This window comes from Leopardus geoffroyi, chromosome D2 (assembly GCF_018350155.1).
Source record: "Leopardus geoffroyi isolate Oge1 chromosome D2, O.geoffroyi_Oge1_pat1.0, whole genome shotgun sequence".
Taxonomy (NCBI): Eukaryota; Metazoa; Chordata; class Mammalia; order Carnivora; family Felidae; genus Leopardus; species Leopardus geoffroyi.
Genome location: NC_059334.1, coordinates 74,454,502 through 74,476,247, shown reverse-complemented (window position 1 = coordinate 74,476,247; position 21,746 = coordinate 74,454,502). Strand labels below are relative to the sequence as shown.

General features: G+C 41.3%; 1 protein-coding gene across 1 annotated transcript in view; it reads left to right on the top strand.

Moving 5' to 3' along the window:
• Nucleotides 1-295: 295 nt before the first annotated feature.
• Nucleotides 296-21,746, top strand: part of PDZD8 (PDZ domain containing 8) — a 72,488-nt gene continuing 51,037 nt past the window's right edge. The window contains exon 1 of the mRNA XM_045439091.1: nucleotides 296-1,415. Coding sequence (XP_045295047.1) covers nucleotides 547-1,415 — 869 coding nt within the window. The 5' untranslated portion in view covers nucleotides 296-546. The remainder of the gene's footprint in view (nucleotides 1,416-21,746) is intronic.

Here is a 21,746-nt window from a genome sequence, read left to right as displayed (position 1 = left end):
ACGCCACGCCACCTACGCCCGGCCTCCTCATCCTTCAACGGGTGGCCCCAGGCATCCCCCCCGGATCCCGTCCGCGGCTCCAGAAGTGACAGCCACGTGGCTCGAGGAGGAATGGAATGTTGGCGTGGGGGGCGGGGCTGGAAGGGCGCCCGGGAGGTGAAGAGGCACCCGAGCACGCGCGCCCGGGCGCCGGCTGCCAGGCGACACCGCCGGGAGCGAGCACGCTCCTGACGACACGCGCCGTTCGGCCAATGAGCGCGGGCCGGAGGGAGTGCCGCGCCGCCCCCTCCGTCCCGCCGCCGCCGCGGCCGCCGCCGCCGCCACAGCAGCTGCCTCCGGGAGCGTTTGAGGAGTCGCGGGCCGCCGCAGGCTCGGGCGCCGCACCGCGCCGACCGGAGCCGCCGGACGAGGCCCGGGGAGCCGCTCGCGCCGACCCCGCCGCCCGATGTCCTCAAGATGGAGGCAGCGGGGGCGGCGACGTGAAGAGAGCGGCGCTGTGGGCGCGGGAGCGGGGGCCCGGGCGGCCCGGGCGGAGGCGGTGCCGGGATGGGGCTGCTGCTCATGATTCTGGCGTCGGCCGTGCTGGGCTCCTTCCTCACGCTCCTCACCCAGTTCTTGCTGCTGTACCGCAAGCAGCCCGAGCCGCCGCCGGACGAGGCGGCCCGCGCGGGCGACGGCTTCCGCTACATCAAGCCGGTGCCGGGCCTGTCCCTGAGGGAGTACCTTTATGGCGGCGGCGGCGGGGCTGAGGAGCCCTCCGGCGGGTCCCCCGAGGGCGGCGCGACCCCGGCCCCCGAGACCCCCGCCCCGCCGACGCGGGAGACCTGCTACTTCCTCAACGCCACCATCCTGTTCCTGTTCCGGGAGCTGCGGGACACCGCGCTGGCCCGCCGCTGGGTCACCAAGAAGATCAAGGTGGAGTTCGAGGAGCTGCTGCAGACCAAGACGGCCGGGCGCCTGCTGGAGGGGCTGAGCCTGCGGGACGTGTTCCTGGGCGAGACCGTGCCCTTCATCAAGACCATCCGGCTCCTCCGGCCGGTGGTGCCCTCGGCCGGCGGAGAGCCGGACGGCCCCGAGGGGGAGGCGCTGCCCGCCACCTCCCCGGAGGAGCTGGCCTTCGAGGCGGAGGTGGAGTACAACGGCGGCTTCCACCTGGCCATCGACGTGGACTTGGTCTTCGGCAAGTCGGCCTACCTGTTCGTCAAGCTGTCCCGAGTGGTGGGGAGGCTGCGCTTCGTCTTCACTCGCGTGCCCTTCACCCACTGGTTCTTCTCCTTCGTGGAGGACCCGCTGATCGACTTCGAGGTGCGCTCCCAGTTTGAAGGGCGGCCTATGCCCCAGCTCACCTCCATCATCGTCAACCAGCTCAAGAAGATCATCAAGCGCAAGCACACTCTGCCGAGTTACAAGATCAGGTGAGAGGGCGGGGGTGGGGGAAGGACGCCCCGCAGGCACGTGGGGGGGAGGGGGAGGGGGGATGCCTAGCTGCAGGGAATCCGGGCCTGGGCGGGAGGCTGCCGCCTGCGTGGGAAGGGCAAGGGCAAAGGCTTATCCCCAGCTCCTGCTTTTCCGGGGAGCTCCCCGAGCCTGGCAGGACGGGACCCTAGATGAAGGCGAGTAGGGTGCACACCGCTTGCTCCCAGAGTGCAGGAATGTGAGCCAGAACCCTTTCCGCGTGTCCGTGGGCACTCAGGGTGCTGACGGCGTGGGCAGAAGCAGCGTATTGAAAGTGGAAGGGCAGTCCCCCTGATCCCCAGGAGGCGGCTTTGGGACTGTGGACAAGCTGTTCCTTTTGTGGCTGCTGCATCGAGGCAGTTTTGCAGCATCACCTTGGCCACGTTGAGAAATTGTTCCTGGACACAAAGTACAGGCAAGAGAAGCGTGCCGATAGCCGGAGGCTCTCACATTTGGCAACTGCAGGCCACTTTTGCAATGGCGCTTTGGCAACTTTCAGGGCAGAGGTGTGGTATCTGCTGTAAAGGATTACTTTCCCGCAGCAACTCGAAAGCCAGTGGGGACCCAGTACGTAGCGTAATTCGCCGCAGATGTCTTCTGCCCCTTTGCGGTGGGTTCCCTAACGCAGACCTAGACTCTGCGCCTCTTAAGGCAATTCCGGATGCAAGTTTCTCAAACAGTACCCAGATCACCCTGCAAAAGGAATTTTAGTGATAGTGATTTTAACTTTTTGAAACTCTCCTGGATCTGGTGGCTTAATTTTACGTAGTATCCTGTTCTGATTAAATGGGCAAGGCGTTTTGTAGGGATAGGGGATTCATCTACTTTGGTCTGGTTTGTTGGAGCGGAAAGGGTCATACATGGCACTTCTGCATCAGCTGAATTTTTTTTATCTCGCTTTCTGTCCTCTGCTTTTCTGTTCATTAAAATGTTTGACTCTTGGATTTTGTCCTTTCTTATAAAACTATGTCCATCTGGTACTTGCCTTACCTAGGTCCTTTTAGTGGAAGTTGCATATTTCTGGTTCACTGATTTTCTTCCAGGATGTCAAGTAACAGCGACTCAGGGAATCCACAGATATTTTATGTTTCAGTTTGATATGGATTATTGACTTGTGTATGTGGCAGATGTACTTAACTGATTATGTTTTGTTTAGGCTTGTGGCACAGAGTGACAGCTTAAAACTGTTGACTGGCAGGAAAAATTTACTTTGTAATGGAAATATTTCCATAGATTTGCAGAGGGTGGCGAACTGGATGTTCACTGTGTTTGATTTCCTATTCTGTGAAGTAGAACATACTTTATGAAACCGACTCTTTAACTCTGGAATGTAAGTGACTAAATTATAAATGAGTTCTAGTGTTTAGCCAGTGAGATGTTTATTTATAGCAGTGTGTTGCTAAGAAAGTCTTAAGAAAAAGTCACAGATTTTGGTATTCTGTCTCAACTTCAACTCTGATGGTTTTGGGGTAACTTTCAGATAATAAAATTTGGTTCAGTTATAATTTGGGGTTGTGTGCAGATTAGCCAGTGGCAATAAGGTTGGATATCATTTTGAGGTTTTGTTTTGTTTTTTTTTAATGTAGACTTGGAATGCAGTTTAATCTCAAGGAAATTATGAATAGCATTATGGAGACATTAGTAGGGTTATTGCTTTGAAGACACTTTATCATCTGTATCATTGAATAGAATCACCATCTAAGGTACAGCAAAATTGCTTTCATTTACCGTATCTTACGGGATTTTTTAAAAACATAGCATGTGTTTCGTTATATATGACAGTTCCAGTTTTAAACCTTACGCATTAAATGATCACCTCTAGAAATGTACACGTTTGTGCTCTTTATATCAGAAGGCATTTCAGTGGTCAGTCAGTAAATACTGCACAGAACAAATCTCGCACTGCAAATATTCGTTGTACACCTACTATGTGCTTATTATTGTTTAGTGTCAGGGCTTCAATACTGAGCAGCCTCAACCCTGGTGGAGCTTAAAGTTTAATGAGAACTGAATTAGCCATACTTACTATGACTTAACTAGAATGTGATCGGTGGGGGCTGGGGTTTGAAGTAACAAGGCAGCTGATTTTAGTTTAGTAAAAGAAAATAATAGAAGTGTGAGGATGAAAAGGGCTGCTTCAGAAAGTGTTAAGTTCTCTGGTCTGTGTAGCTCTTCTGCCAGAAGTATTTTAAACTACTGAGGTTGTGGAACGGATTCAAATTTCAGTTAAGAGAATGAATTAAAATACATTTAAGATGTATCACAATTCTCATAACGAGAATTAAAGTAGCTAGTGTTTACCCTTTTGTATGGTTGAGGGAGTGGTGCTCAAAGAAGGTAAACTTGCTTAAGGTCACACCGCTGTCCTGTAGGGAAATCCAGCCCTGATAAAGCCAGAGCTGCCTTTTTTCCTTCAACTCTGTCATCTTGTTTTTAAGGTTTTGTGTTTTGTATTTTTTTTAAGTGTGCTATCAATATGACATGTGGAAGTACATTTACAAATTAACTGAGAACTCTGAGAAGAGTGTAACTACAGAGTTTTTTTTCTTAAATTGGAATTTTTTTTTTTAAGTTTACTTTTGAGAGAGAGAGAGAGAGACAGAGACAATGCGTGCACATGCTGGTGGGGCAAACAGAGGGACAGTGAGAACCCCAGCAGGCTCCTGGTGATCATGATCTGGGCCAAAATCAAGAGTCAGATGCTGACTGAGCCACCCAGGCACCCCTCTTAAATTGGACATTTGAGAGCAGATCCTTGAAGGGTTAAATCTTTGGGTGCTACCATACATAGTATTTCTATTTTAATCCATTTAAATGTTTAATCTATTTTGTTTCCAAATAGAAGGTCTATTTTATCCTTTAGAGCCGTCTAATCTACTTAGAGCTAAAGCAGTAAAGAAAATTGTATGGGTCTTAGGATCCTTTGGCACTTATATAATATTCATCCTTGACAACATTATAGTCACTTCTCCCCTCCTTTATTTGTTTTTCCATTTCATGTTGCTGAAGTGAAGGTGGCCCATCAGGAATGCTAGCTCCTGATGTCTCAATCTAGAGATTCAAAGTTCAAATGGTTGCTTTCTAAGGATTGCTATGATTAACACTTCATTTTACCCAACTAACACACTTTGTAAAACATTATAACGTTTTTTAAGAAATGAGTCGTAAGATGTATACAGTTTCTACATATTATAATTCTAGTTTTACTGATACAATTCTAAATTCATTTCCCTCAAATGTTCATTTTTTCCTAAAATGTACACTTTAAAATAGTAAATTAAAGTAGTACTTTTTAAAAAATTAGTCTTCAGGAGAGAAAGATTACCATTAATATTTTGGACTACATGGAGAATCCACCTTCAGTGTGCAATCTGAGTAATAGTCCGGGGGAGTTTAGAATTTGGGAGTCACATACTTGAGATTCTTCACGATGTTTTTGTTCCTAGAGTATTATTGCTGTGTCTTAGCACTAGTTGCATGTAGAAAGGCCAGATTCAGTTTGCGGGTACTTTTTATTCGACCTCACTGTATTTTTTTGTTTCTTAATTGACAGTATCTAAAAACGGGAGATCTTGGGGGCACCTGGGTGGCTCAGTTGGTTAAGCTTCCAACTTTGGCCCAAGTCATGAGTTCGAGCCCCATGTTGGGCTCTCTGCTGTCCGCACAGCCAGCTTTGGATCCTCTGTGCCCCTCTCTCTCCCTCTTTCTGTCCCTCCCCCGCTCTCAAAAATAAATAAACATTGAATCAAAATCAAAATCAAAATGGAATTCTGGGTTCTCTTAGGAACATTGGAAGGAATGGCCTGCATTCCTTCTAGCAATAACAGGATGGAGAGGGAGGTCTAGTAGCAGCTGCAGGAAGTTCTTAGGCTTAGGTTTTAGTCCCCGCCTACTTAATGGTACTTGTCTGGCCCGGCATTATATGAATTTGAGACCGTCCCTAAAGGGAGCAGTACTGTTCATAATCCGTGAAAATGGGAAGAGTTAATAGCTGGATAGTAAAAGGTGATTATTTTTACCCTTCTTTAAGCATTATTATCTTTCAAGGGACTTTCATTAAGCAATTTTATTTTACAAAAAGTATTGATATGTTGAATTAAAAAAATCATTCTACCAGAAATTTTTTAAAAATCTCATGAAACATTTTCTGTTTCTGCAGTACAGTGATAGTAAGTACATAGTGGCTGCTTTTCACTTAAGTTTGGTGGCTTTTTGCTTTAGTGTGAAATAAGTCATTAGCTATGTAAGCATATACTTCTCTGATTGACAAATAAGGGGATATCTACTTAATGAGATTTGAATTTAACGAATGCATATGGAACCGTTATTTGGGAGAAAACTTCACTCTTCAAGTTCATAGAATATCTTCTGAACGTGACTGTTCTTATCCTAACTGTTCTGTTCTTTTACTCCTGAAAAGCATTCTGCTCTATATTTGTGGAAGTTTTTCAAATATTCCTACTGACTAGAGACCAAAAGACCGGGTGTGTTTAGTTAGGTAGAGCTTTTTAGCATGTTGATATTTACCTATATCTTCTCTAAATATACCATTAATTTCAGAGGACTAAATTAGGCTTGGTCTGAAAAGCCTCATACTCTGTAATGTGGTTTGTAATTGAATTCCTTTCTCTTTTGTCTTCTGAGATGATGAAGAAAAACATTTACTCTGATTGTTAATTATAGCATTTTCATTTTACTGATTATTTGAAGTAAACATGGCTTTGAGTTATGTCTTAAAATTTTTCAAAGTAAATTCACTGAAAGCTGTCAAAATCATTTGTAAGGTGTAATGTCCTATATTTATTCACTTTCTCTTTCATACTCTTTCTATATATGGACAACTTTTAAAAGGTGTCTTAGGCTAGAAAATACTTGAAAATAGCCTCTAAAATCCTTAGTGATTATAGGAATCATAGTTTTACTTAATAACAATTAGTAGGAATACAGCCTTTGATTCTTGGGGAAAGTACAGACAAGGACATTATTGTATCACTCTAGCTGTTCTGGAATAATGATGTAGTAGCTAATTTTTTAATTGTGCTTTTTCTTTTATTGCTGCTGAGATGAATATTTTTATATAAATAGAATTGAAGGACTATTGTCTTAGATAAATAAAATCATTTCTAAAATACTTATTTTCAGGGATGCCTGGGTGGCTCAGTTGGTTAAGTGTGTGACTTCGGCTCAGGTCATGATCTCGTGGTCCATGAGTTCGAGCCCTGCGTGGTGCTGTGTGCTGACAGCTCAGAGCCTGGAGTCAGCTTTGGATTCTGTGTCTCCCTCCCTCTATGCCCCTCCCTCCCTCCCCCCACCTCAAAAATAAATAAACATTGGGGCGCCCGGGCGGCTCAGTTGGTTAAGCATCCGACTCTGGCTCAGGTCATGATCTCATGGTTCGTGGGTTCAAGCCCCGCGTCAGGCTCTGGGCTGACAGCTTGGAGCCTGCTCTGGATTCTGTCTGCCTCTCTCTCTGCCCCACCCCCACTTGTGCTCTCTCAAAAATGAATAAACATTAAAAAAATTTTTTTAACTATATAAACATTAAAAAAATTAAAATACTTATTTTCAATAACTGTTTCCTGAAGACTGTCATACCTAGCTAGTGTTGTGATAGGTATGGTGAAGGATAAAAATGGTTATAACATAGTTAGCTGGTTAGTCTTTCTGGAGAAAACAAAGAACAATGGAAGCTCAACATAATGGCATTTTGGATGTATTTGAAACCTTCAGTTTTGTGAGGAATAGGAAGAGGAGATCAGTATCTCTGCTGATGACTTTGGGCTGTGTAGTATTTTGTAACCTTAGGGTCCCTGGTACACGTAAGTGTACTTCAGCTGATGCTGGTTTTACTTCTTGCAAGTTGGGTTTTCTTAAGCTTCTTTGAATTATTATGATCTGGGCACTTATAACTATTTAGATGGAAAATAATGTATTGATAAATCTTTGCTCTAGAAATTTGATTCATACATTGAAGGGAGAAGAGTAATGACGAGGAGACTGTTAGATTCTCATCAGTAATGTGCAGGTTTGCTGGTTGTCCAGGAAAACTCCAGTTTGTTCCTGGAAATAGCCAAAACAGATCATTATAAAGTAGATTGTATGGGAGGAGCATACCTGCTGATCAGCACTTCATATTGACTTACAAGTACTACTAATGATTATTATATGAGGTAGGGGCAAGAATCATAAAATCAGTTTCCTAAACTATATGCCAAGGCATTGTGTGGGTAGTTCAACATGCTTGCTGCCTCACTTAATATTTAAAACTACTTTACGGGAGAGTTGAGTGTCTCATTTTTAAAGATGTGGAAACTTGAGACTTAAGAGGAGGTTAGTGACTTTCTTGAAATCCTCAGGAAAAAGAAGAAAAAAGAAAAAAAAGTCTGGACTCCCAAAGCCCGTGCTGTGTTGTTTCGGCAGAGATCTCTAAAACAAGCTGGTATTAGGCCCATGAGTTAAGAATGGTTTTTACATTCTAAACTTTACATTTAAAGTTGTTCAGAGAACAATATGAAACAGACCATATGCACCCACAGATTCTAGAATATAAACTATCTGGCTCTTTATAAAAAAAAAAAGTTTGCTCTAAACTCTTAAAAAAAAAAAGAAACTAAAAAGGACAAAAGCTATGCTTTAAATGTCTACAGAAAAGGAGCAGATGTACATATATGTTGAAAAGTACTTTTAAGCCTTTTTTTGAGGGTTTTATCTTTTTGGAAAGCTAATAAGAACTGTGGCTCTGTGCAGAAAAATGTATACACAGATTTTTGTTTAATTTCATGAAATTTATAGTCCCCTCCAAACCTGCCTGGAGTCCTTAGACTCCAGGTACAACTTTGTTGCTGTAAGTATAACTGAAACTAATGTGCTTAAACATTGAGCACTTTAATAATTTTGTTGGCCTTCTTAGAAGGTATACAGGATTCATATGGCTCAGACATTCCTAAAAAGCCTCTATTCAAGAAAGTGTAACCAGTCTCTTTTTTTTTTTTTTTCTCCTCTTAGTAAAATTCCATACAGCAGGCTGAGCCTTTTTGAATCAGTTGTTCATTAAGAATACCTGACATTTTGGGCGCCTGGGTGGCGCAGTCGGTTAAGTGTCCGACTTCAGCCAGGTCACGATCTCGCGGTCCGTGAGTTCGAGCCCCACGTCAGGCTCTGGGCTGATGGCTCAGAGCCTGGAGCCTGTTTCTGATTCTGTGTCTCCCTCTCTCTCTGCCCCTCCCCCGTTCATGCTCTGTCTGTCTCTCTCTCTGTCCCAAAAATAAATAAAACGTTGAAAAAAAAAAAAAAAGAATACCTGACATTTCAAGTTAGAGTTTCCACCACTCAATACCATGTTTAGAAGTTAAATATTGCCCTTACATTTCTTCCTATCGTATTCTCCATTTTCTCAGAACAATGTCACCAGGAAACAAGTGCAGTTAAATCCCTTTGTTCTGTTTCTGGAGTCCTAGGACCTACCAGCACTTTTGGCATGGCATCAGAGCACATCATACTTCACTGGAGAGTCATAAAGCAACTACCTAGTTATTAGTAGAAGTTTTACAGAGGTTTAGTTTGAAAATGTTTCTTGCCAAATTGCTAAGACTCGGATAAAACCACATACTTATTGTAGTTGTAGTAGGGAAGAAGGAGGTATAGGTGTTAATTACTTACCTTCAGATGAGTAGAAATGCAGGTGCTAAGTAGAGACTGCCACTACTATGGAATTATTTTATTCTTTTGGGTTGAGGCCAGAGAGAAGTACTTAGTTGTCTGTCTCAGTCCATAGAGCTTTGGGGATAATATGTACCTGACTTCACTCTCCCAAGCAAGAACCCTTGAACGAAGGGCTTTCTCTTCCCTAGTTTCAGTTTTCATATCTGTAAAATGGAAACAAATAGTATCTATCTAATTGGAGATATTAAATGTCACATAGAGGACACCTTCCGTATCTTTGGTTTAGTAACACGTTTATTGATTATCCTATATCTGTCAGACATTTTACTAGAGATATGTCAGATATTTGCTAGGTGACACATTAAACTTGTTTCCCCTTTCAAAGGTATGTGTGGGTCTAACTCATTCACCACTTTACTTCACTCCTGGCCATGTCTCCAGCTCTGACCTTATCTTCTCTAACTCTTCTTTCACTTAGGCTGTTCTGGCCTCCTGGCTGTCCTCACACTCCAAGCATGCGCCCATCACAAGGGCCTTCCTGGTTATTCTTCAGGAATGTTTTTCCCACAGACAGCCGAAGAGCTCACAACATCATTTTTCTTGTCCCTGCCTAAGTATCGTCTTTTCACCATCCTATAGAAAAAAGCACGTTAGCCCTTTAAATGCAGAACTTTTTTGTGTGTGTACGAACTTACTGACGTGTGTGTGTGTGTGTGTGTGTACAGATAGAAATTGCCCAGATCCTGAGAGTATGCTTGATAGATTTTCACAAAGTGACCTCAGCTATGTAACTGAAGTGCTGGAATTTTGAGTTCAGTCTAAAGAATTCTGTATTCTTTGAATTTCATAAACAGATGTACAAAACATTTTAACCTTTTTTTAAAAAATGGTATAAGGTTGTCATTATAAACAGTTAGGCTGCTACTTTGTGACCTAAATTCTGATTGTAAAGTCAGTATTGAAGAGGAGCGTCTCCTCCCTTTGCGCGCGCGCGCACACACACACACACACACACACACACACACACACCCATACTACATCACACCACACATAACACAAATAATACTGATGAAAATCTCCAGCAGTTCACAGCTCTGAGTTAAGGTCTGTTGGGCACCTTATGGGCACCAGCTCTATTTCCATACGCAAACAAAAACAAAACCTGCATGTGTTTGCAACCTTCTCTGACCCTCCAGAAGGTGTGGCTTTCAATTTCTTATTCTTTGGAAAGGTCAGTATAGATAAACTGTAGATGACCCTTTCCTTGGACTGATAAAGAAAAACAGAACTGATTTTCGCTGGTCGGGTGCATAATTTTTTCATGAAACCAGCAGACTGCTTTAGAACATGTATTTCTTTCTTCTTTAATCAGTACATTGGGTATTTATGCCCATGAATTCTTCGTGTATTGTCTGGAGAATGGAGGTGATGATATGGTGAGTAGAGTATTGAGATGTCTGTGCTTTGGTTTGCATATCTTTGAGAAAAGAGCTAGAAAATGGCCCACTGCCCAGCATAATTAGTTCTTGTTGGCATGCACTTAAAAACAAGAATGCTATGATTAGCACAATAAAAATGTTTTGATTGGGTATTTTCCTTTGTATTAAGTACCTATATGCGTACTTGGTTCACTGGCATGGTACATGCCAGTGAAACAGGTATTCGTGACCTCAGATGTTTAGAAGCCATTTCTCATAGGATCAGCTCCCACATCCTTCCTGTATAATCTGCAATTGTAAGCGATTTTTGCTGTAAAATCTTAAATAGTGATAATGACATATTTTTATTTAGTAGCTGGCTATAAGAATCTATATTTGAAAAAATAACTGTGCTCTGTTCTTAGATCCAGCTATTTCATTTAGGCATCAGTATCTACCAAATAGTGCCTCTGGTGTTTGTGTTATGTGCTTACTCTCCTTTTCACGCGATAGTCTTTCATGTGTACTGGATTATGCTCATACTCATCACTAAGGATGATTGCGGTTGCTGACTACACAGTCTCTGCTACCTTAGTTATTTGGTCAAGCAAGTCAATAATTCAGAGCTTTTAGTTCTGTGAAACTTGCTGTGGCTGAAGTAAGAGCCATTCTATTATAGCCAATTTCACTGTATGATAATCATTTTTATAATGCACTAAAAGCCTTATTTTGTTCTTACCATTAAGTATAATCTGTAAGATTTAGGACAGGTGATGTTTGGTCTATTCTAATATTTGCAAAGGTTATTAGTTCTCAGTATTTAACTTTGGGTTTTAGTCAGGACTCAATTGCAAACTTTTGACATAGGAAGAATTGAAATGTTTGTAGCAAACTGTGTGTCCTTCATTTACTAATACTGGAGTGGCAGATAGTACAGATTGAATTTAGTTCAGGTATTCTGAAATTAGCGAGGTATAAGGAGGAAATTCCTGACAGTCTTAGTCTGTAATAAAGCCCATGAATACAATTTATCTCAATTTTAAGCCATTTTTTAGTAAACTATTTAAAATATTTGAGTAAGTTACTCAAAATGTTTGGAATTCTTAATGCTATCAATTTAGGATTTGGACTCCATTATTCTGAGAATCATGCTAGTCAACAGCATTTATTAGACCACAGTCTGTGCTGTTAACTGTTGGAGTGCCTTGGGGATGCTCTGTGCTCTTACGGCTTCTCTGGAAAGTAGCTTAGACTCTGCCCTGAAACAGTAGGATTAGATGACTGGGAATTACTTTCGTATTTCTGAAATTACTGTTGATTTGTTGATTTAGTGTATCCTTGGGTAAGTCTTGCAACTTGTTATTTTTAAGACTGAATGAAAATTAAAGTTTTTAAAATTTTTAGAAAAAATTATGTAGTTATGAGGTGGCATTATTATTCACTTATCTGTTATTTCTGCAGAGGTCTCATGTTTGGATTTCTCTCAAATATATAGGTACAAATCTTCTTAAAAATATTTAATAAGTTCCAACTTCAGGTAAGAGAAGCAGAGATACAGACAATATTAAAACCATTTATACTTCAGAATATGCTTTGCTACTTTTATTTGGATAGAGAAAACTTAGGAGAAAGGTGGACAGTTATAACCTTAAAGCATTAACTTTCTCCTCATTTCTCGTTTAGATCTTTTCCTCCATGTCTTGAATGGAGTTTTTGTCTGTTTGATGCATCTAACTGGCTTAAGAAGATCTGACCTCTGTATTATATACTTCATTTTTCATGTCTTTATCATAGTAAGGAGGTGATAATTTAGCTTTAAGATGTTTTCTCTTCCTCTATCCACTAGAGTTTAGAAGAGATTTAATTTACCCCATAAATGTTTGGTACCATCTTTGTCCAGGGCACTATACATTGCAAAGAGAATTAGTGGTAGGAGGGAATAAATAAAACACTCCTTCCTTAATTTTTTTTTTTTAATCCAGTAGTGAGAAACAGTGTACTTAAAGTAAGATAACAGGTTAGAACTTAGAATTGAAGAAGAATTGCCATGATAGCTGTTAACTTTTTCTGTTAACTTTTTAACTCTGTAGTTTTCTTTTTTCTTTTCTTAAGTGTATTTCTTTGAGAGAGAGATGAGAGCATGAGCTGGTGAGGGGCAGAAAGAAAGGGAGAGAGAGTGAATCCCAAGCAAGCTCTGAGCTGACAGTGAAGGAGCCCAACATGGGTTTGAGCTCACGAACCGTGAGATCATGAGCTGAGCTGAAACCAAGAGTTGGACTCCTAACTGACTGAGCCACCCAGGCGCCCCACTCAGTGAGTGGTTTTCAAAGTGTGGTTTGAGGACCGCTTTGGATCTCCACGACCCTTACAGGAGGAGTCTACCGTGTCAAAACGATTCTCATGGTAATACAGAAATGCTATTTGCCTTTTTCAGTGCCATTCTCTTACAAGGTACAGTGGTGTTTTCCAAGAGTTATATGATGTGTGAGGACATCGTCACCCAGACAGTTGATGGAATGTGAGCTTGTGGATTCTTATGTTTAAAAGTGTTATTTTTAATTTCTAACGTGGTAGATGTCTATATAACCCATAAATAATGGGTCTTTGGAGTCCTTAATAATTTTTAAAATGTGTAGGGGTCCTGTGAACCAGGTATTTGAGAACTGCTGATATAATCTCAAATGTGTTTATTTTTACCGTTTATAAAGGAGGAACCTCTGTTGCCTCGCTTCCTGAGTCAGCTTTAATGAACATTTCAAACATAAATTTTCATTTGATTTGTAGTATTTACATCTTGGTGTTGTAAGGAGCACAGATTTGAGTGGATCTGTTGCAGTTATGATTGTACCATTGTGATCACCGACCGATCACAGAAAGCCACTTGAACTTCCTCATCCTTAATTTCTTCATCTATAAACTAAGACTTACAATGCCGTATGTTGTTATGAATCATGAGAATCACAGATTTATGTGAAGGTATTATATAATTTATAGACATGCTAGAAACCAATAAAATAGTAATTTTTATATTCTCTTACTGTAAAGTGTGTGTTGGGGGAGCTGGCAGAGAGGAGTGGGGATTTGAATTTGAGGACAGTTCTTCTCATGGTTCTGCCTTTTTTTTTTTCCCCCAGCTTTGTGAAAGCTGAGGATTTCAATTTTATTCATCACAGGCTATGGTAAGGGACCCTCACTTTGTGAGTTGCGATGAACACAAAAACATACGAGATTTATCAGCCGTGGTCAAGAGGATTGCTTTGGTTCCCTGAGCGACTCCTCTCATTTGATACTTTGTCTCTCTGGTGCATAGGATATCGGTTAACATTGACTCACCTTTGAGTCACCACCTATTGAGTTCTCTTGCGAGGGACCTGTGGCCTCTGTCACCAGTCTTTTTGTTCAGTGTATATGTAAAACTACATCAGAGAGTTGTGAAGCATTTTAGATCTTGATCCTTCTATGCAGAATTAGGAGTTTGGGATAAAAGTGAACATCTTGTATGAAGTTGAGGGTATATAGATCGTCGGGGGGAAGTTTTGATAACTGGGTTTGTTGTCCTTGTTAGTTTCATAACTGTTCACCACTACTTTTTTCTCCTTGGGAGTACAGGAACTGCAGTCCTTTTCCAAAGTGTAGATTTGTCAGCGTGGTACACATGCAGGAATTCCATAAATGGAACAGTTCTCCATAGGTTTCCTTAAGTCGGTGTCTGACTATATTCAGTTTTCATATATGCTTTAGTTATAGAAGTTATGAAGTTTAATGATGCAGAGGTAGAAAGGGAACACCTAGGGTAGGGAGGCCCTACTGGCTATTGTTAATTTGTTTCCCTGCACTTGCAAGTTGATATCCTCTCAAAGAGCACAATTTTTAAAAAAACCAACTGGTATCACGACTGAAGTCATGGCCAGGTGGAATCTAAAATCCAAGGAAGACAAACAGCTGTGACTTTGAACGTCAGACTTGGTGAACGCAGACTCCCGAAATCGTTCTTTGTGGAAGGGAAGGAGTTGGCCCTGTGTTAAGTCTCTAGGAGATCAGCCTTAAAATAGATAAATAGAAAATTTGATAGGAAGTATTTCTAGAGCCCCTCACTGTGCCTACTGCTTTATGTGAACTTTCTCATCTCATCCTTAAAATAACCTTATTAAGATAGGTAATAATTATTATCTTACTTTTACAGATGAAGAAACTGAGGCTTTGAGAGTTGAAGTAGCTTGTCCAAGGTCTTAAAGCTAGTAAATGTAAGAACCAAAATTCAAAACCAAGCACCGGCTCTAAAACCTGTGTGCCTAACACTGCTTTAAACTGCCTCATCAAAAAGAAGCTGAGGAGTGAGGGATGAACAATGCTTTTTATTATTTCACGTAGTCCTTGTAACAGCTCTGAGGTAGGTATAATTATTATCCTTTTTCATATGAGGAAACTGAGGCTTAAAGTCACACGGTGCTCAAGGTTATATTACTGGGAAGTGGCAGAACAGAATCCCAAGCCAAGCTGTTCAAGCTCCAGTCTGCTCCTGACCCTGTTCTCCAATAGCTGTCGCGTATGTTTCTTTCCTTCAGGCAGCTGGCGATTTAGTTGGGAGGGAGGGGGTGGTGTGAGGGAGAACCAGAGAGAAACAGACATGTAAACGGTGATTAGGGGCATAATAGAAGCGTGTAGAAAGTGCTTTTGGAACACAGGCGAGGAAGCAACAGCAGGTGGAGCCTGCCCTTTACAGACAGGAGGTGAGTGGTGGAAAGGGGCTCACCACGCAGGACTACCTCGGGAATCACAGCGCTTAGCAGGCAGTCTCTCGGGAGAAATGATGTGGCAATCCTGACCTCGGTGAGCTTGGGGGAGCTCGGTGTGCGAATGGCCTTTGATGTAGTATCGATTGAATTGTCCAAGTAAAATTGGAACTTTGAAATGTAGGTATAGAAAAGTAAGTATTTTGAGCCACACGTGCTTTGTTTTCCCTCTAGCTCACATGGAGTTTTGTGTTAGTGTGCCATAGTTTGCACAATAATGCGCACCAGGGAAGTTACGGGCAGCTGAGGTTTTGTGATACTTAAACAGTCATTTTTTAAAGGAATAGTGTGCTACCTCTAAAGAAGGGTAAGTAGAGAAACGTTTTGAAGATGATCACCCCTGCTTTATCTAGTTTATATATTTGGTTTAGGAGAATTTAAAGCACATTTAGGTTTTCTGCTTTATCTAGTTTATATATTTGGTTTAGGAGAATTTAAAGCACATTTAGGTTTTCTAGTTCCTAATGCAAGAGAGCCAAGACTGTCAGAGTGAAAGGCAAAAACCACACAATTCCCAGTTGCCTCTTGGGAACTGCTCGTTCTACTCTCTTCCTTAGGCAGGATGTAGTGTTGTTTATATTCCCAAGCCTGAAACAAGACTGTGGTCTTTTGAGTCTGTAAGCACATTGGTGGAAAGGGATGAGATGACGTTTGGGCCGACTAGTAAAGGATAGTTTATCTTTAGACACGGGGTGATGGGATGGAGGTATGGTTTGGTGGAAGAAATAGCAGAAGGAACTGAATCAGGACATTGGATGGTATCTTTAAGGATTCCCTGAGGAAGCCAGTTTGAGGAGACTTGAGCATGGAGAAGGAAGAAAACCAGGCTTTGTGTGCCTATTACATGTTGGGAGCCCCACTATTTCACGTGTGAACTCTCTAAGTCTTTGTAATTGTCCTATGAAGTAGCTTTTTACTTAAAGAAGCAGAAGGCTTTTGTTTTGGATTTAAAAATACTTTTTTTAAAGAAGAGGAAACCTGACTTCAGAAATCCTAGCCTTGTAAGTCACTAGTGAAAACCCGAACCAGGCCAGTGGGGAACACCGAACAAGAGTGGAAGAGACATCTCACCAGTACGTGGAAGGGAATGGAGGTGGAACGGATGGGTTGTGAGAAGGGAAAGAGTAAAAGGTAACATCAGGTTTCCAAGTGTCTGTGAAGTCGGTGGTGCCAGTAAGAGAAAACAGGAGAGAAGGAGCCAGTTTCAAGAAAAGGTGTCTAATTTACTTTTAGGCATCAATATATAGAACTTATAGAAGCAGTGAGAACAAATGATGTTGCTAAAGAAAGTATAGAAGAGAAAGGCGAAAGAAGAGAGAACTGAAATTGTTTTAGTATACTGAACAGACCTCTTCTAATTCTTCATTAGGGAAGATTTAAAACTTATTCAGAAGTTAAGAGAGTAGTTCAGTAAACCCCCATAGTTTGTAGCAGGCAGTCATTAACTTATGGCCACTTTGGGGCATCACTGCTCTCCCCTGATTATCTTGAAAAAAAATCTCTTGGAGTTGGCCTTGCATGATTCTTATTTTTGTGTTTCTTTTCATGACACCTTCCCTCCTTGACAAAGCCTCGTCCAACCTTTACCTGAGTATTTCTAGAGATAGAAGGTATGCAGTGCGTTGAGATAGCTGTGCCTTTTTTTTTTTTTTTTTTTTTACCAGCTCTAATTGTTAGGAAGTTTTCCCTTTTATTGAGTTGAAGACTTGAGCAGATTTATTACTTTGGCAAAGACACAGAGCCCATGCTGAAGTCAAGAGTAGATTTAGACCTCAGACTATTTTTATATTGGGTTTGTAGTAAACCCTTTTTCTCTAAAGATCGCAGTGTTTGCAAACAGTTTTATTGCTGCCATGTGACAGAGATGTCACCAGCTGGCATTCAGGGTGCTTATAGAGCATTCTTGAAGAAACATCTTAGAGAAAAAACATATTTTAGACATTAAAAAAGATTCGGATCCACATATGAGAAGAAGGCTTGGCTTCTCTTGTAGGTGTAAAATTTAAATACTGTATATTTTTAAAATGTTACCAAAGTAATGTACATTTTTAAATTAAACATGTTTTTTTTAACTTTTACTAAAATACAACTCACCACTTAAAATGTGCACTATTACAAAATTCATTTCAATGCATTTTTACAAAGTGAACAGAACAGCATTCAGAACAAGCAATAGAATATTACCAGCAACCAGGAAGTCCCTTGAATGCCACCCAGTCACTACCCTCCCCTCTCTTCAGCGTAGCTCTCTTGACTTCTGTCACCATTGCTTTTGGGTTGGTTTTCTTTTTCTTTTTTTTTTTTAAATCTGTTTTTGAACTTTATATAAATTGAGCCATGCTGGGTGCACTCATCGTTTTTCTAGCTTCTTTATTTAGCTCAACAGTATGTTTGTGAAATTAATCCCTGTTACTGTGCACGGATGTAGTTTGTTCATTAGATTTGCTGTGGAGTATTCCACTGTGTGATTGTACTCAGTTTATCCCTTCTACTCGTGAGGGACCATTGGATAGCCCTGTTATGAATATTCTTATACATGTCTTGTGGTGACCGTTTGTGCACATTTCTATTGGATGTATCTCGGAGTAGGTTTGCTGGGTCATGGGTTATGCATCTGTTCAGGTTTAGTAAATATTGCCACAGAGTTTTCAAAGTAGTTACGATAGTCTACACTAGCAGTTTCACATCTTCAACATTTGGTATTGTCTTTTCATTTTAGTTAAAGTACATAATTTATTAAAACAATTTTTAATTTTTTATTTATTTTTGAGGCAGAGAGAGAACATAAGCAGGGGAGAGGCAGAGAGAGAGGGAGACACAGAATCCGAAGCAGGCTCCAGGCTCCGAGCTGTCAGCACAGAGCCCGACATGGGGCTGGAACCCACAAACCGTGAGATCATGACCTGAGCCAAAGTCGGACGCTTAACCGACAGAGCCACCCACGCGCCCCAAGTTAATGTACATAATTTAAAAGTCAAATAAAAAAATCACATATGACAGGACTTAGTATGAAAGTCAGCAGTCACTTGCCTAAATCCTCTACTTTCCTAACAGAAGTCAGACTCTTCAGAATCAACCATTTGTAACTGTTTCTTTAACAAGTTTTAAGAGGTGCTGATTAAGAACACAGATTTGGGAGCCTGACTGCTTTGATTCTTATCTTGATTCTTACTGCTTACCAGCTGTATAACTTCTGTGTCTCCGTTTCCTCATCTACAAAATGAGAATTCATTACATCTCATAGAATTATTAAGAATTAATCATTGTAATGCTTGTTATACAGTAAGCACTTGGTAAAGTTAGCTATGCTAATTAATCATGGCGTTACCTCTTTATTGCTCAGCAATGTCCCGTTGCTGTTCTTGATTTAACAACGTCAGACACTGTCTGTTGATTGACTTCCTTCTGAGGTAGGTGACGATTTAGCTAGGTGATGGCCTCTTGCATCTTCCCTTCTGCCTTTTCCTGACTTAGCTATATCACTGTTTGCAGTTCATGCATTGAACTGCATCCTTATTTGTACATAATCAATAACATTTATGTTCTGTTCAGAGTTCTCTTCCTTGACCGGTCTATGTATTTACGTTGTTACTACTTCTGCATAATTTTTCTTTATTGTAGAGCTACCTAATTTGCAGCTTTATGTTTCCTTCTCTGTATTCCAATTTCAAAATCTTTGTGCCATTCAGAACAATATGTCCCTACAGTCAAGTTTGAATTTTTTTTTTTTTTTTACCTAATTGCCTTAACCAAATTTTCAAGATTTAACTAAAAAATTAACCTCTCCCTTCTCATTCCTTCTGCCTATCTTATTCATTCCCCTTATTTCCTAGAGATCTTCTCGGAGCCTTCATCACCCATTTCAAACCGGGCTTGTCTCTTGGCTTGCCACACACCTGTCATCTGGGTTTAGGAGATCATTGCTTTCTGGACTTGGATCGACTCTTTTCTGGATCGCTTCTTTCTTGGTTTATGCCCTCATTTTGCTGGCATTTATTTTCATGTAACTTTTTAATAAAGGATGCAGTCTCCAGCAGTCTCTTTGTTTTCTTCTGTACCTGTTTCCTTATCTGTGTGAAATGCAGAAATGATTTGCAGACTGTGCTTCCCCATGTTACTTTGTGGATCAAGCAAAGTAATATACGTGAAACCGTGAGCATCCTTGCCGGGTACCTTCAGGCCAGGTTTAGTGTGTTATTCCGGCAGAAAACTGGGTGGTAATCAGATCAACCTCAGGGACTACAGACCAGGCTCTGGAGTTAACATTTGCATTCTGTTGTGGACTGAATTGTTTCCCCCAGAATTGGTATGTTGAAGCCCTAACCCTCAGCGCAACGGTATTTGAGGTGGGGCCCTTAAGGAGGTCATTAAGGTCCTTAAGTGAGGTCATAAGGATGGAACTGTAATCCAGTAGGACCAGTGTCTTTATAAGAAAAGGAATGAACATCAGGAGTGGGTGTGCAGAGAGAAAAGCCATGAGAGATTACAGCAAGAAGGTGCCTGTCTGCAAGCCAAGGAGAGAGGCTCACTAGAAACCAAACCTCCTGTCGCCTTAGTGGTGGACTTCAGCCTCCAGAACTAGGAGAAAATACATTTGTTTTTAAGCCACCCAGCGTGTGGTATTCTGTTTTGGCAGCCCTAACAGGCTAATGCCGGTTTTGCCTTCAGTGTGTAGGATGTATGAGGCCTCTACGACTGTTGCTTTATGTACAGTGTGCTAATGCCTTGTTTGGGGGCTGTTGTATTAGGTGAGCAAATAAATGCTTTGAGTCAGTACTTGATACAGTGACTATTCAATAAATCTTTGTTTTTCATAAGTCTTAAAAGTGGCTCTAAGTTTTTTAACAGAGGTGTGTTGTTTATGGTTTTATTTCTTATTTAAACACCAAACATTTACATATCAAAGCAATGACAAAAGAAATTATTTCTGGGTAAACTGGGTTGGGATTTTTCTTTTTTCTTTTTTTAATTTTTTGTTTTATGTTTGTTCGTTTTTGAAAGACAGAGACAGAGCACAAGCAGGCGTTGGGGCGGAGAGAGAGGGGGACACAGAATCCGAAGCAGGCTCCAGGCTCCGAGCTGTCAGCACAGAGCCCGACACGGGGCTCCAACTCACAAACCACGAGATCATGACCTGAGCCAAAGTTGGACATTCAACCGACTGAGCCACCCAGGCGCCTCCTGGGTTGGGATTTTTCTTAACAGCTTTATTCAGATATAATTCATATTCCATAAACTTACATTTTTAAAGCTTACATTCCAGTGACTTTTAGTATATTCACAGATATGTACGACCATCACCACAGTCCATTTTAGAAGTTTTATCACCACAAAAAAGAAAACCCCGTACCCTTCAGCTATCCTTCTCCTAACCCCCCTACCACCCCAACCCTAAATATGAATGTACTTTCTGCCTCTATAGATTTCCCTGCTCTGGATTTTTATATGAATGGAATCATATAATTTGTGGCTTTGGGGCTTACTGGCTGCCTCTGTTATTTCTTTGTTTTTTCCATTCCCCTCTTTCTTTCCTCCTCTCTTCTCTCTCTCCCTTCCTTTGGCACTCCCATTACGTGTGTTGGTGTGCTTAATGGTCTCCTAGATTTCTCTAAGGCTCAGTTCATTGTTTGTTGTTATTTTTCCTGGCTGTTCTTTGGCTTGTGTAACTTCTGTTGCTCTATCTTCAAATTCATTAAGTCTTTTCTTCTGTCAGTTCATATTTATGATTGAGAAGAACCCTTTTGGTGGTGAAATCTTTTTCTTTTTCTTTCTTTTTTTTCTTTTTTTTTTTCTTTTAGTGAGAGAGCAAGAATCTCAAGCAGGCTCCATGCTGTAGGATTCCATCCCACAGCCCTTGGTTGGGATCATGACCAGAGCCAAAATCAAGAGTCAGATGCTCGACCAACTAGGCCACCCGGGTTTAGTGCGTTAATCCAGCAGAAAACTGGGTGGTAATCAAATCAACCTCAGGGGCTACAGACCAGGCTCTGCAGTTACATTTCAGGTGCCCTGAAATTTTTTATTTCCATTTTTAGTTTTCAACCCCAGAATTCCCACTTGGTTCCTTTTTTAATGTAACTCCTATATTTTTTATTGATCGTCTCTATTTGATGTGACATTGTCATAATACCTCCCTTTACTGCTTTAATCATGCTGTTAAAAATGTTTTGTGAACATATTTCTAATGGCTCTTTTGAAGTCTTTTTCTGTTCAGTCCAGCACCTGGTCATTCTTCCTGGCGGTTTGTGTTGCCTGTTCTGCTTCAGGGATCATGCTTTCTCGATTCTTTGCAAGCTTCACAATTTTGGTTGGAAATCGGATACTTAGATAATCTATTGTAGCAGCTTTGAGCATGGTCCCCCTCTCCCAGGGCTTGTTATTTATTTGTTTTTTAGTGATTGCCTGGGTTCTTTTAGTG